Genomic DNA, 14,428 nt, shown 5'->3' on the forward strand with positions numbered 1-14,428 from the left:
TTTCCTGATCAACTTCATTGCAAGGCAAGGTGTTCCCCTAATGGTGAGTGCTGCACATCCCATCAAGGTGCAGTCCAAGCTCTGTCTACTCCTTCTGCTCCCCAGAAATGATAAAGCAGTTTGTAAAAGCCCTCACCGAGACTGATGCTGCTGTGTCAGATGGCTTCTGGAGGGGTTAGTGTCGTTTCTCTCTCCATGTGGTGTGGCCAGTTGAGTAGGGGTAGTGAACCTTCATGGCAGCGGGAGGATAACTCTAGACATTCCTGAAATATGAAGAAATGAGAAATGAAGCAATCAGAATTCGCTTGGCGATTATGTTGACAACATAAAAGGTAAATATCAAAGCCAACATCAAGTCAATACAGCAACAGGAGAATGAGCCAGAATAACCTTCTTCACTGTCCGTAACACACGAGTAATCTTAATCATCAAAGTGTGGGTTTGTGTCAAACTGTAAATTAAAGGAAAGGAATATGAAGCTATCAATTTTCCCATGAAATGATCAGTTTTCCTGCTACATTTTGAGCCAGACCTACTAAAATTTCTGGCATAAATTCAGGTCCTGTATTGAAGCTATCTTGGAGGACAGAAGTCCCTCCCAGATAATGGACAAAACTCACTGTCTACCATTGCACAAGTGAGGCAAACATCACATGTTTTGCTTTTGAAAAAGCTCAGGTTGGCACCTTATACAATCAACTGTCCACTTCCACTGAAACCATGGAGACATTTTATGTGCAGTCATAAAACTCAAGCAAATGTGACAGAAGGGGCTGTGGAAGTGAGAGAATAGGCACACTGTTTGGAATTGTGGAAATGCTTTTGCAGAAAGTTTTCCTGGATCCATTGTGCCATAGTATCACCTGAGCATTCATGCATAATTGTTCTGTCTTGAGTAAATCCGATGCTGCATTTATAACTTCTACCCAGAGAACTTTCCACCCTGCAGTTCTTCAGGGCCTGGGGGTATTTAATAAACATGTCAACTACCACTCTTCTTTAGCTTGAATGCAGCATCTTGTTTTTCCCTACTGAAGAACACTCCAGTTTGAAGTTTACAGAGCAATTAAACACCCTCATGGGGCCCCTGATATGTAGAGATTGTCAGCATATGTAGATTAGTAATTGTCAAGTTTCTCCCTAAGGCCGAAGAGCTCTTAGTCAAATTCCAGAGATCATCAAGTATTCAGATTTCAGTGGGCTTTGTGTTGTACACAACATAGTGGCATAATTAAACTACAGTGCTTACTTTCTAATAAACTTTTGGATCTGCTATGTTTCTATTAATTTCTTTTAATTAGCTGTGATCACAAAATAAAGAAGAGCATCAGTCTAAAGCTGCAAGTTTGCTGCTTCCCAAAAGATGCCCAGGGAATAGCTTTCTCTTCTAAACTGTTGGGGCTTGGGGACCACACTTACTGCTGTGACTTGCAAAGGCCTGATGGAGGACAAAAACCAGCAGACTGAAGGTACAATCCTTCTCTGACTCCTTTTCAGCTGACACATGGGCACAGGTGACTAGAATGATGCTGCTATCTTGAACTATGTCTTCATTGACCCGTCAGCTTGAACTCTAACTCAAATTTTAGTCTATTTTTCACTAGTTTAGTCTATTTTTCACTAGTTTTGGTGCCTTTGAACATTGATCTAGATAGAAGCTGGAAAAAAAAAATACAGGTCAGAGAAGAAAATTAGTATAAGAATCCTCACAAACCAGGCTGATGCTGTAATGACTGTCTCCAACATCCCCAGCTGTTAAGCCCGGATAATATTAATTTACTTGAGTGTAGAAGAGGAATTTTGCTGTCTCGCTTTGCATCTTGCATGATCCAGCTGTTGAAGATCAAATCACTTCTCTAATATGGTATTCCCTGGAAGCCACAGGGTAACAAGAGCAACTGGATGAAGCCTTCATGCAGTAAGAGCGGCCTACGTGTGTTCTGCCAGCTGGATTCTCTGTTGCGCTTCCCACGTACATCGTGTTGTAGTCCCAGGGCTTGGAAGGTACAAAGCATTGGGCATTGGCCTGCATCCATCATTTGAGTCCCACTCCATCGATCTGTGACTCTGGACAAAGCCTATGGCAAGGAGTAAGTTATTACAAATCTCTGTGGTGTTGCTGACCTACAGACTGAGATTTTCAAAGACATATGTGGGATCTGAAAGTTTGATTCTTAATAAAAAAATAATTGGACTTGGAAATTGTGAAGGCAGCTTTAATAATAATCATTTCATCATGTTACATGAAAGAGCTAAATTATTACTGATGAAGAGCAGATCTTCATTTCCATGCTGTGGCTACCATGCTGGGTGTAGCAGAGGACAAACTGGCCATGCTTGGGAATGAACAGAAATCTTTTGCTAACCCCGGGCTGTCCATGCACATGTGTGCTCTTCCACACATATGTGTCCAGATAAGCAATGTTCTTCTCAAACTGGGCTAGCGAGTAAGACCCTGAGGAACCCCAACACCATTCGTACATCCAGGAGGAAACACTTTATTACCCCCATCACTGTGCTTGCACAGCACTTCTTCATCTGTAAATTATTTGTCACAACTTACACATACCTCCAGTGCTGGAATATTGGCAGTTCTGGAGCCTGAAATCTTTCACTAGCCCCAGAAAGACAGCTGAAGCATTCCCTTCCCAACAGAAAGGATAACCTGAAGCCAGTGGGTAATTTCAGAATGGTATTCTGCAGTCTCAGGCTGACTTTGAAGCAAAGCTTATCATTTGGCCCCCAAATCTCTAAAGTCTCCATGTCCCTAAGCTGCTTGTGAGCTAAGTCCTCATTTCGTAAAAATCATTTAAATTCTTCCCATCATTGAGTAACACCCATTGGCGACTTCCCTACTTGGCCCACTGCACATGGCAGAATGCAGTGCTGCATTCCTTTCAGAGGTGTGTTTTCATGCTAGGGTATGAAAACTGGATCCAAGCAGCACGAAAAAAGTTGGGCTTTAAATAGTAGCCCATGAGGAGAATCTTCTCAAGAATCCCAATAAAAAGAAGAAAAAAAAATCTTTGCATTATTCCTATGATGATATATCTCAAAATTATTAATTTTGCTTGTCCTGTATCATATCTTAGGGCAAGCTGCTTTCCCTGCCTGGACTGCAACGTGGCGCTTGGTTCAGCGGGTTTAACTGAAGCATGGCTATCTGGAAAAGGCAGCGTTATCTGTAATAAAGTAACTCCCTCAAATTGACTTTCTTGATCTTGTACTTTGGTTGGGCTGTCAGAGTCTTAATGCCTGGAAAAGTATCTGTCACCCAGGACCCTCATTTTAGAGGACTGTAGGTTTTTAGGGGCTGGACGGCATCATCTCCCTGCATTGATTTTGTCAATGTATTCCTGCAAGCAAGCCAGCCTGAGCTGCGTCCTAATTTCCCATCTCCTTTCAGCTGACGCCAGTCCCTGGCTCACCGAGATTTCAGTTTTGCTCACTGGACTCTGCTTTCCCTACCCTCACTGAGCTATATTTTCTAAGCACCAATTTCACTCCAAAATTAAAGATGAAATTTAAAGATTAGGGACTACAGGGGTTTTTTTTCCAAAGGCATTTCGATGTCTCATACTCACTGATTGAGTTAGGTATCTAAATCATTCCGAGCAATCTGGCCCCCATCCCAAATTATGTGATGTAAAAGGCCAATTTGACTTTTAAAGTGCTCTCCATTTTAATCGCCTGCTGTGCTATTAGTACCACGTGTAATAAATACATTGTGTGTGGCACACACAGGGCAGGTGTGGGTGATGTAATGGATCCCACTGACTGCCTTGAATAAAAATGCCAGGAATATCAAATACGGCATGCACCAGTCTTAGTCCCAGTCAGTTCTAATTACTTCAGTGGTCTGACTCCAAATTCAGGCTTACTATGGTGTAACTGAGGTCAGGATACAGTACATGATTCTTATCTTAATACCACTTTAGTACTGTAAAGGTCAAATTGAGCATCATCCAAGGAGAAGAAGTAAGGGCTCTGTTAATTACTCTCCACTCCATGAACAAAGAGATGAATATTGTGTCTCTGCTGAAAAGCGTTCTGCCATGCTCCATATTTAAGTTAAAAAACAATGAAGAACAAAGGAGCCAGTCCTGCAATAATCCTTAAATGAGCCTTTCTGAGCTCTACCTGAGACCTTACAGCACTTGCTCTGCCAATCTTTCAAGCTACAACTGTACCAGTCAGAGGCCAGGGAGGGCAGCATTCCATTCCCTAGGTAGGGGCAGCTCCCAGTTCTGACCATGAAGAAAAGCCAGCTTCATCTGCTGAGTAACAAGTGCAGAAAATATTAAACCCCCAATTTAGACATTCCTGCTGTCAAAGGCATCACTGACTCAGTGGGGCACAAGGCTGGAGCCTCCCTTTTCCATTTAGTTATGACTATCCCACTTGAACGTATGTGAAGCACCCCCGAATAGGAATGTTCCCCTTATGCTAGTAGTAGTGTTTTGTTCCCTCTTTTGCATTAGTTTTAATAAGTGTATTAGGTAGAGACAGTGGAAATCTGGGTTCATAGCTGGGTTTAGTTGAACTCAGCTCAGTGTTCCACTGACTGTTATGTGATGTTATCATTAACTGCACCCATTTCCAAGTTACCTTCCCAGAAGCCCACACTCAGGAGACATTTTGTTCCTTCTCTGAAGGCAGTAAGCAAAGTCCTTGCTAAAACCAAAAAGTATGATCCCAACCCACAGCCATTCTACTCATTTGGTTTCCCGATAGCTCTAAAGTGTTAACTACTGAAAGCAGAAACATGAAAACCTACCACAGTGAGAGCTGATTAAAATTCAGCCCACTGTATCACCCATAAATAGGAAATAAAGAATACATGGCTGTGATTAATCGCCCATAAATGGCCACTGCCTGCTTCCTCTGTTCCATACAAACACAAGCCACGTATTTATTCAGCTCACCGAAAGAGTAACAAGCAGATCATTCCTATTTGTCAGGATCTGGGATTTAAACAAGTACTTAGAGTGGGGGCTCTGTGCGTGTGTCTGTAGACACACACGCACATCTGCTCCTCACTCTGATTTTCAATATTCATGAGAAAAATCACAACGTTGCTTTTTTTATAAAGGTGTACTTGTCAATAGATCAAAATACATTGAGATGCAAAATCAGAGCAGCGTGAGCTTTAGTTAAGGAATTTTTATGATGTTAGAAACATCAATTGCTAAGAATTGTTAATAATAGTAATATTAAGAATGAATATTTCTGTTGTTATACATTGCAACTTGGCCAAATCTGAGACCTACAGTAGAAGCACTGGGGAAAAAAGAGCAAGTATCATGTGATAAACAGAAACTAGACCTGTAGTTTGAAGCATTGGTGGGTAAAGATTGTTTTTACCAGTGGCGAATATGCCGTCATTAAAGCACCAGCTTGCTTGTTTGTGGTTCAGCTGAGCTCACCAGAGCAGAGCTGCCTGCGCCATTGTCTCCCTGGCAAAGCACAGAAGCATTTCTCCTTCGCTGTGATTTACAATCCAAGGGCTGCATCCATGGATAGAGTGCTGCATCCAGTGCCTTCAGCCTCTGCTGTCACTGAGTGCTAGATACACCAGGCAGCTCTCTCGAAATACCCCTTGCAGAGGCATTGCAATGCTGATCCAGGAGCAGGAGGTGACACTCAGGAAATCTGGTCCCTCTGCCCCTATCTTCCTGAATGTCTTTAATCAGATCAGTTGTTTTCTGACTGCCCCAGTTCCCCTAGCAGTTAAAAAAACCTCATTAAAGGCATTGCAGATCAAGGAGTGAGAAATGCTGCAAAAGAGCTAAATATTGATATTACACTGCTGGCTGCAAAATGAGCAGTAAAATTGTCAGAAAAGGGTAGAAGAAACAGGAAAAACGGAGTCACAGGGTGAGTGATGTTAGAAAAAGATCTTGAGATCATCTCATCCATCCCCTCTGCTCAGGCTGGGTCAGCCAGAGCAGGTTGCCCATGGCTGTGTCCAGATGGATTTTGAATATCTGCAGGAATGGAGGCTCCAGGGCTACCCTGTTCCAGTATTTGGCCACCCTCACAGTCAGAAAGTGTTTTCTTGTGTTCAGACAGGATTTCATGTATTTGTTACAATCTGTGCCCATTGCTTCTTGTGTAATGTGTGGGCTTCACACACCCCTGAGCAACCAGTGAGCCCCAGATGGGGACTGCATGTGACCAGGCTTGACCTGAATTTGTCCTGTTACCTTTGAAATCCTCCTATTCATTCCTTTTACCCCTGTTGATCTCCCTCAACATCAGATTTGGCCGCTTTTGCTTGGAGACCAATATCAGCTTGTTGAACCAGTGGGTTAACAGCCTCACACCTCCTGGACATGCTCTGGCACCATCCTAGGGCCTGGCCCAACTAGGAAGTCAGCAGAGATTGTGTAGCCATAGGGAGCCTTTCCTGGGCCAGCCTCACAAATTGTAAAACACAGTGATTACCGCTGCCGCCACCACCACGAGACAGCTCTTTCAGGAGAGAAAATAAAGCTCATGCCTAAAGATGTTATCATGCATAATTCAGGGAAGAAATCCATACTGCATTTAAAAGATTACATCTTATCATCCAGGGTACTTATTAGCTTGATGATTTAAAAGTACGTGGGGATAGAGACTTTGCCGCTATTCTGCACTGGCATCAGTGCAGTTGTGCTGATGAATGATTAGCCTTGTGGCTTGGTTTGGGACTGAACTGCTTTTCTGATGCCAGAGCTGGCCCAGATGAGATTGGAATGTACCCAATTCGCAGTGAGCAGCCCTGTCCCTGCCTGCGTGCGTGGTCCCCGTGGGTTACACCAGACTGCCTTCCATGGTTACACCAGGGACCGCTTCCTTCTCTGCATTAGGTTTGGTTGAGTTTGTGGCAGGCAGTAACAAGGGGTTAGTGGTGTTGACCTCCACTGATTAATCCCCTATCCAGTAACACACAGCACTCTCATCTTCCCAACAGCACAAGAAAATGCTTTGGGGCAGCCAAGGGCTGAATATGTTGGATGTGCGTTTTCTCAAGTACAGAAACACAAGGCTGGTCTGCACCACTGCTAATACACATGCTTGTAGCTGTCATTATGGTTTGTATTAACTCGCCTATAGCTGTTCACCCAGAGGGCTCTCAATAACAAAGGATTTTGGCCTAAATGCATTTAAAAGTGTGGGATTAAAGAAATGTCTGAGGGTTGTTGCTGCCCCTGGGCCCTCCCTCTGTACTGTGGAAACACACAGACAGGATACTGACCACAAACGTGCTGGTAAACTCATGTCAAAGACGCAGCAATATGCATCTCTTTGTCCCTCTCAGTTATGCCTTCAGTCAAGTCTAGTGTTTTGAACTTATAGCCTGTGTACAAACATGTTTTTATACAAACTGCAGGCATTTGGATACCGAAACAGTGAGGAGGTTGGAACCATATTCAAGTAAATTTACCCTGGACAGCACTAGTTGCTTTGATGGTCCTTGATGATTTCCAAATACAGGTTCCCCTCCCCAGAATCTGCCTTCTTTTTAACCTGGTATGTTCCATGCTACATGGCACAAACCAAGCCTTGGGTTTCCACACTGGACCCACAGTGTGCAGACTGCCACCATTTGTCTAGATCAATGAAAACTAAGAGATTTTTCTCTTTTCAACCCATACACAGGCTGCTCTAAATCCAGTTACAGATATGAAATTTACAGCTTAAATTGTTTAAAAATGGCATTGGCACCAGGAAACAGTTTCACTCAAATACCACACGCCTCAGGTTAAAGGGAGACCTTGGCTGTGACCTGTTTTTTTTGTATCATCATACTGTCCCTATTACGTCTTGCACATCCCCTGTATCAGGAGGCAGGACAGTCGGCATTCACAGCAGAACAACTCCAGATAACCATCTCTATACCTACCTGCAATGCCTAAATGAAGTACATTTGTTTCAGCTTTTTGTTTATGGGCTACATGGATGCAGTAAGTGTGAAATAATGATGAAGTTGAGCAAGGAAGCTTAGGAAATCAAAGATATCTGGAGGTCGTCCTGGGCAAACAAGAGTAACCCCAAAAGGTGACTTACACAGATTATAGCAAGTGGCATGGAGGTTTATGGGGTTTCTTCTCTGTACGGCTTTCCACACACCTCTGTCACCTCACAGAGCCCTCAATCATGTTATAGGCATGGAACTAACTAATAACTTGGGGATTGTGATGTTTACATCTGTTTCAGTCAGAAATCCTCAGATGAATGGTTTGGGATGTCTCAGGATGGCTGAATGACAGCTTGGTTTAGGGAGAGGGTGTAACAAACATGTGGTGTGAGTGTGACAGGAAAGGAAGTATTTTGCAAAAATCTTTCTCCCTGTTTTGCAAGGATGAGAGGTATGAAATATCTGCATTTAACAGCCATTCTTAATTACTGTTTGCTCTCTGCCAACACTGCCTTGGGAGCGTCTGTGATGATTTAGCCAAGCACCCACTGCCATCCCTCAGCTGGCTGCTGTGGCTCAATCTCATTCACTTCCCTTGCTGGCTTCTGTGACTCCCTTCTGTCCTGCTTCAGCTCACTTCAGCTGCCTGAGTCTTGGGCCACCATGTGAGCAATGGGTGTTTCCTCACATGGAAAAAAGGTATATAAAGCAACATTGGCATGAGGTAGAAATATCATGGGATTTGAGATGAATCACACAAATAAGTATTCCTCACCTTCTCCTAAACCTTGCAACATCCAATCCATCGAAGAGCTGTGAGTTGCACTCAGGGTTTCTAGGGTGAAGTGCTAGCTTTGTTTAGAAGAATAGCAAAACTCTTCTTCACCTAAAAGGACCAAAGGTTTCACCCAGCCCTCAGTGCTGAACAAGCAGCTCTGCAAGAGCCACTTCCATGCTAAAGAGCTCCTCTATACTCTAACCAGTTTCTCGATCTCAAGTTAAATCATACTTCCCCATCTTTTTCATTCCCCTATTCCTCCTGCTTCTTAGTGAAGCCTCCTTGGACATGCTGTGTATTTTCCATCTGGTGACTCAGGATCAGCTGCTCAAACTCTTTGGGAGAGTGACAGCGCTGTGACAGACCGAGGGGGAAAAGAAATCTGCCTTATGGGATAAAGAAATGAAAGTGCTGGAGTACAACTTGGATTTGCCAGAAAACAACTTCCCACCAAGAGCTCGCTGTCTCCCCACAGGGCTGTGCCCTGTGTTCTGCACAGCAAACACCAGTGAGTGGCCTTGTCATTTGTGGCAGCACAGCTCTGTAAAGGGGCAACTCGCAACTGCATCACACAGCATAGGTAACACTTTGGGTCTAAAAGCATTACTCCTCTATAAATATATTAATCCAGCCTTAAAACGGGTCACAAATGCGACAGAACCATCCTCATTAATCTTAGTGGCACACACATGGAGCAAAAACAAGAAAGCCCCCACCTTTCCTAGCGCAGAAGGGAATTGTGTCCAAATCCTCTGTGTTTGTTCAGGCTGCTTTGGCTGAGTGTACCAGGGGTAACAGCCCTAAACGTGCAAAATGAACAGGGGACTCTTTATACTCAGTATAGTTTTGTGTATGTAACAGGGGATCACAGTAGGATATTGGCTCCCTTATGACTGTAAGAAAGACTTTGTCCCCAATGGCATAACTTCCTCTAGTACTGTTTTTTCTTCCAAATACTTGCTGGTAAGAAAAATCTTCCTTTGTATACCCAGGCTATTGATGCTGCAGCTGAAGTTGGATGGTTTCTGTTCCCCCTGTTTCCAGACTGTAAATTTCAAACCTTACTGGAAAAGCAGCATTTTTATATTTCATCAAATCGGATTTTTTTTCAATGATAAAGAACTTATTGAATGAAAAACTTACTGAAAAGAAAAGGGGGGGGGAGGGCAACACACGGCACTGATTTCAAAGTTCTTCTACATACTGTGCCCATCAGTACTCATGGTCTCGGCCTCCCCTGCATTCCTTCCATGGGAGGATTCAAACCCCTCCAGACTGGCTCTCTTAAGAACATATCTTCCTTCCATGTGCGGTAGGCTGCTGCGGGGAGGTGCATGAAACATGAAATAAATCATGGCTCCCTGTATTGACCAGCTATGACAGCCCCTGACAGCCATGCTGCTGCAATGCAGTTCATGTCAGGTGCCTGTGGATCTCTACTCAGAGCTTCCAGATGGGGAAGAACATGAGTAATGAGAGGTGCTCCTCCATTCCCAGGCAGAGCCACAGGAGGATGTATTGTCTGATCTGATGTGAAATCCCCTCTCACAGAATCGATTGAGGTGAAACTTCTTGTGTTTCAGTTTATGGCCATTGCTCCTCATCCTGTCGCTGGATACCACTGAAAAGAGTCTGGCACCATCCTCCTGGCGCCCACCTTTGAGATATTTATATGCATTAATGAGGTCCCGTCTCAGTCTGCTCTTCTCTAGGCTAAAAAGGCCCAGCTCCTGCAATCTCTCCTCATAAGAGAGATGCTCCAGACCCCTAACGATCTTTGTGGCCTTCCGCTGGACCCTTTCCAGTAGCTCCTTGTCTTTCTTGTGCTGAGGAGCCCACAGCTAGACACAGTTCTCCAGATGTGACCTCACCAGGGTTGAGTAAAGGAGGTCTATCACCTCCCTTGACCTGCTGGCCACAGTCCTCCTGATGCACCCCAATATACACTACTGGTCCCTCCTAGCCATAGGGGCACACTGCCAGCTCATAGTTGACTTGTCATCTGAGCACCACAGAAAGTCCAGTCCATAGCGCACTTACCTCCAGAGAACAGATGAGGTGAGGGTTGGTCAGCTCTGGTTGGTCTGGAGCCTGTGGCTCTGGGAAGCCTGGCTTTTCCCTGCCTGGAGGTGATGTGGTTGTCCCTCAGGGCGATGCTGTGGGCCGTCCTCCCCTCTGAACAGTGCACGGACCTTTGGCAGTGGCAGCAGCTGCATCAGTACACATCTTCCTTGCAGCCCTGGGCTTGCAACGACCCAGTGAAGTTGCTCTCTGCTATTCAACCATGGCTATGGACCACTGAATAGTGATACTAAAGCACAGGGAAAACCTGAATCAACTCTTGCAAAGTGCTTTGAAATCGTTTTCTGCACAAGGACAGAGAGACTTTAAGGGGGCAAAAATCAGTTCCTTTGCAAGCTATGTCAAATGTTTTTAGCAACCTTCAGTACAAAAGCAAACTTGGTGTGCTCTGCTTATGAATCGTTACCATCCAGCACCATGCCTCTGGCTGCTGAGGAAACAGGTTTAACTTATTTTTAAGTGAAAAGAGGTAGATAGACACAAACACATACACACACATATAATCTTGGAGGCAAAGAGAGAATCTCTATCTGCATTTGCGATATCTTCCTGCACCAGGTAAGGAAAGCATCTTTTTCCTTTTAACCGGGTACTGTACCTACATTGTTTCCTTGCAGTCTATCTTTAGGTTATAGCAGTTCACAAGGTTTTTTTCAGCAGATGTGTTATTCAATTACTTCAGGGCTTTTCCATTTGTAATATTATGAAGCAATGATAGCCAGCAGACTTCACCTGTCTTTTAGAGATAGCCAGCCTGGTAATTTTAACTCTGCCCATTTTATCCACACCAGTAAATCTCATAACATGGTTATAGAGAGATTCCAATTTTTGTAGAACCTTCTCCCGGGAATTCCTGTATACAATATTGCCATAGTCTGTAATGGACATAACCTGTGATTGGATTAATGTTTCCCTAGTGAAGAAGTCAAAGCATTTCATGTTCCTATAACTGGTTTGCAGCTCTGCAGTAAAGGTCTTTGGTGTGGCAGAGAAAATAATTGCAAACGCAGCCCCAATCAGAATATATAATCCCCTCACAGCAAGGGTCCGATTCAGCGCAGTTAGACTGCCTGCACAGGGGTTTGTAGCAGGATTTTCTTGTCAGGAGAGAAGAATGCACAGAAAACAAGTTAATTTCACCATTTTAATATTTATCACCCAGTCCCATACAGAGGGAGGTAAACACATTGCTGCAGCTCCAAGGGAGGGCCCTCCAGCTCCCCGAGCAGAGTGGAAACAAGCAGGGCAATGCAATGGAGCTGTGGTCTTCCTGCAGGAAGAGCCCTCCACTTGTGCTCAGATAAACACATGCCTTGGTTCTCAAGAGTAAATACTGTTCTGTCAAATTAACTCCCAGTTTCGGACCCCATCTTGGCTTCTGAACCTTTCACAATCCCTGGTGTTGCCTTATCTTGCAACCAACACAAGCGACTAGTAAAGAATTACTGTGGAGTGTACAATGTGCATTACTTACATCTGAGACACAGGTCATCTTCTCCAGGAAGAAGAGGCTCAGGGCAGGTCTTCAGAGGCTCCAGGCTCATCTGAAGCAGGAGCTAACTGCTCACATGGAGGAGAAATTCTTCAGCACTCATGTGGGAGGAAAATGAACTGGAGACTGGGAGAAAAAGGTCTCATTTTCAGCTCACGTGATGATCTCACTGAGAATCTCTGACATGGTGTGTGCACATCATGCACACTCTGCCATGCCAAAGTGTAAGCCCTCACTATGCAAGCTAGGAAAGACCCCATGGTGAAAGGCTCAGGCTCCCATCCCCAGGTGGTCAGAGAGAGTTTTCAAGAAACATGGATCCCAAAAGCAGAGGTGGGTCTCTGAAGAAAGCACTATGGAGTCAACTCTGCCTATAGGGTTCAGAGGAGATGCGATCAGGATCTCAGGATGGAAAAGTGGGTAAGGGCAGTTGTGGGTGGACCAGAAGGTGCCAGAGACAAATGGAGACAGGAATGAAAGGAGAGGCAAGAGCAGAGTTAGTTTGAATGTGCAATGCTGGAACAAGTATGGGGAGGGTGGGATTCAGAATGGGCGTGCTGCCTGACTGAGGAGCAAGGCAGATGCTCTTGGCAGATAAGCTTGTGTTTGGATGTTGTGGTATTGCTGGGCAGGTGGAGAGGATGGGAAGAAGGTTACCAGCATGGGAGCTGACAAATGGGATGTCATCATTTCCCATATGGGTAACTGATTCCAATCTGTCCTCTCTATCCAACTAAAAGCTTGGGATATCTCAGCAGAAAGGGAAGTGTCTCTGGCAGTATAGACCTAAACTAAGACCTGGAAATTGAAGGCTGTGGGGCAGATACGGGTGTCAGGAGACAGGTAAGAAGTGGGGACAATGAGATCCCAAGAAGATCCAGTTATTAAGCCTAAACTTAAAAGACCAACTTTCACAAGTCAGATATCAGGAGCCTCTGACAGCCAACAGCAGGGCAGCACAAGGGCTTGCCAGAATCCACATGCTCACATCTTGGTATTGAAGTAACTCGGGGGGCCTGTGAGGAGTAAGGAATGAAAATGAAACAGCACACTCATTCCACTGCTGCTTTTATCACTTTATTCATATTTCTAGAGCAGGCTCTTTAGCAGCTAAGCAAACACCTGAAACTGTCATTACATTTATATGTACATATAGAATCATTCAAAAAGAGATAATGAGGAATTCTGCAAGTGCTTTTTCCAATGAATATGCAGACAGAACATTATCACCCCAGTAAACCAACTTTGAAAGTCTTCCCCTAAAACTCTATAAAACCCAACGATGGTAATAAATTAGCACTAGATTAATTCAAAGGAGAACTTATCCCCCCTCTGCGTACCTTCTAATCCATATCTCCAAGAGGTCATTTTAATTATCACACTGTCACTGCTATTCATTACTCTGCTTTTGGAGGCAGAGCCAGCACTATGCCTTTTGGATGCCTTGGAATTCATCATATGAAGGCATTTTATTCTCCCTAAAAATATGCACGGTTTAACCCCCTTACCTTGAAATACTGACAGTATCAGTATTTCAGGTTTGCTTGGTGTTTTAGATCATTCTCCTTCCACTGGGATATCTCCTGTTTTCAACCAAGTTACCCTTACCAGAGAGAAACTAACTAATAAAAGTCCAGCTAACGGGTGGCTAATGCACAGACACGTCAAGTTTTGTCAGATCCTGAGCAGACTGTCCTTTTTCAGAGGCATGGAAAGGCAGATTTTTGTCGTGACTTGTACCTGCTCACTTTTCGTGTCTGCAGTAAAGCAAACTGGATGGAAACCATGTGCCAGCAGTTCCCAGGAGGTCTATTGTGATGGGTCTTCAGAGGTGCTTGTGAAGTCCTGAGACACAACAAAGACCTCAGCCTTGACCATGCTTGCTTCTTGTTTACTTGTATGGAAAGGAGCTTAAGGATGTTACACAGAATTCCCTTCTATCCATTGAGATATAGATATGGGACTGTATTCAAAGACAGATGAGCACGTAGGAGGGCCTGCTAGCTCCCTGGCTGCATGAATGCAACCCAAGCTGCTTTCATTTCAATGTTGGTCATGCTCAGGCCTTGCAGCCAGGTCTCCATTGCTGAAGAATCAGGGGGTACTTTCACAAGGGAAATTTAAGTAAAGTAAATTTAGCTTACAGATGGTCTATTTTAGCCTATAGTTCTCA

At 44.2% G+C, this 14,428-nt stretch overlaps 1 protein-coding gene across 1 annotated transcript in view; it reads right to left on the reverse strand.

The window, feature by feature from the left end:
- Positions 1 to 212: 212 nt before the first annotated feature.
- Positions 213 to 14,428, reverse strand: part of AGBL4 (ATP/GTP binding protein like 4) — a 956,884-nt gene continuing 942,668 nt past the window's right edge. Inside the window, exon 6 of the mRNA XM_032920116.1 lies at positions 213 to 263. Coding sequence (XP_032776007.1) covers positions 254 to 263 — 10 coding nt within the window. The 3' untranslated portion in view covers positions 213 to 253. The remainder of the gene's footprint in view (positions 264 to 14,428) is intronic.

Source organism: Strigops habroptila, chromosome 8, assembly GCF_004027225.2.
Source record: "Strigops habroptila isolate Jane chromosome 8, bStrHab1.2.pri, whole genome shotgun sequence".
In the NCBI taxonomy this organism is placed as follows: Eukaryota; Metazoa; Chordata; class Aves; order Psittaciformes; family Psittacidae; genus Strigops; species Strigops habroptila.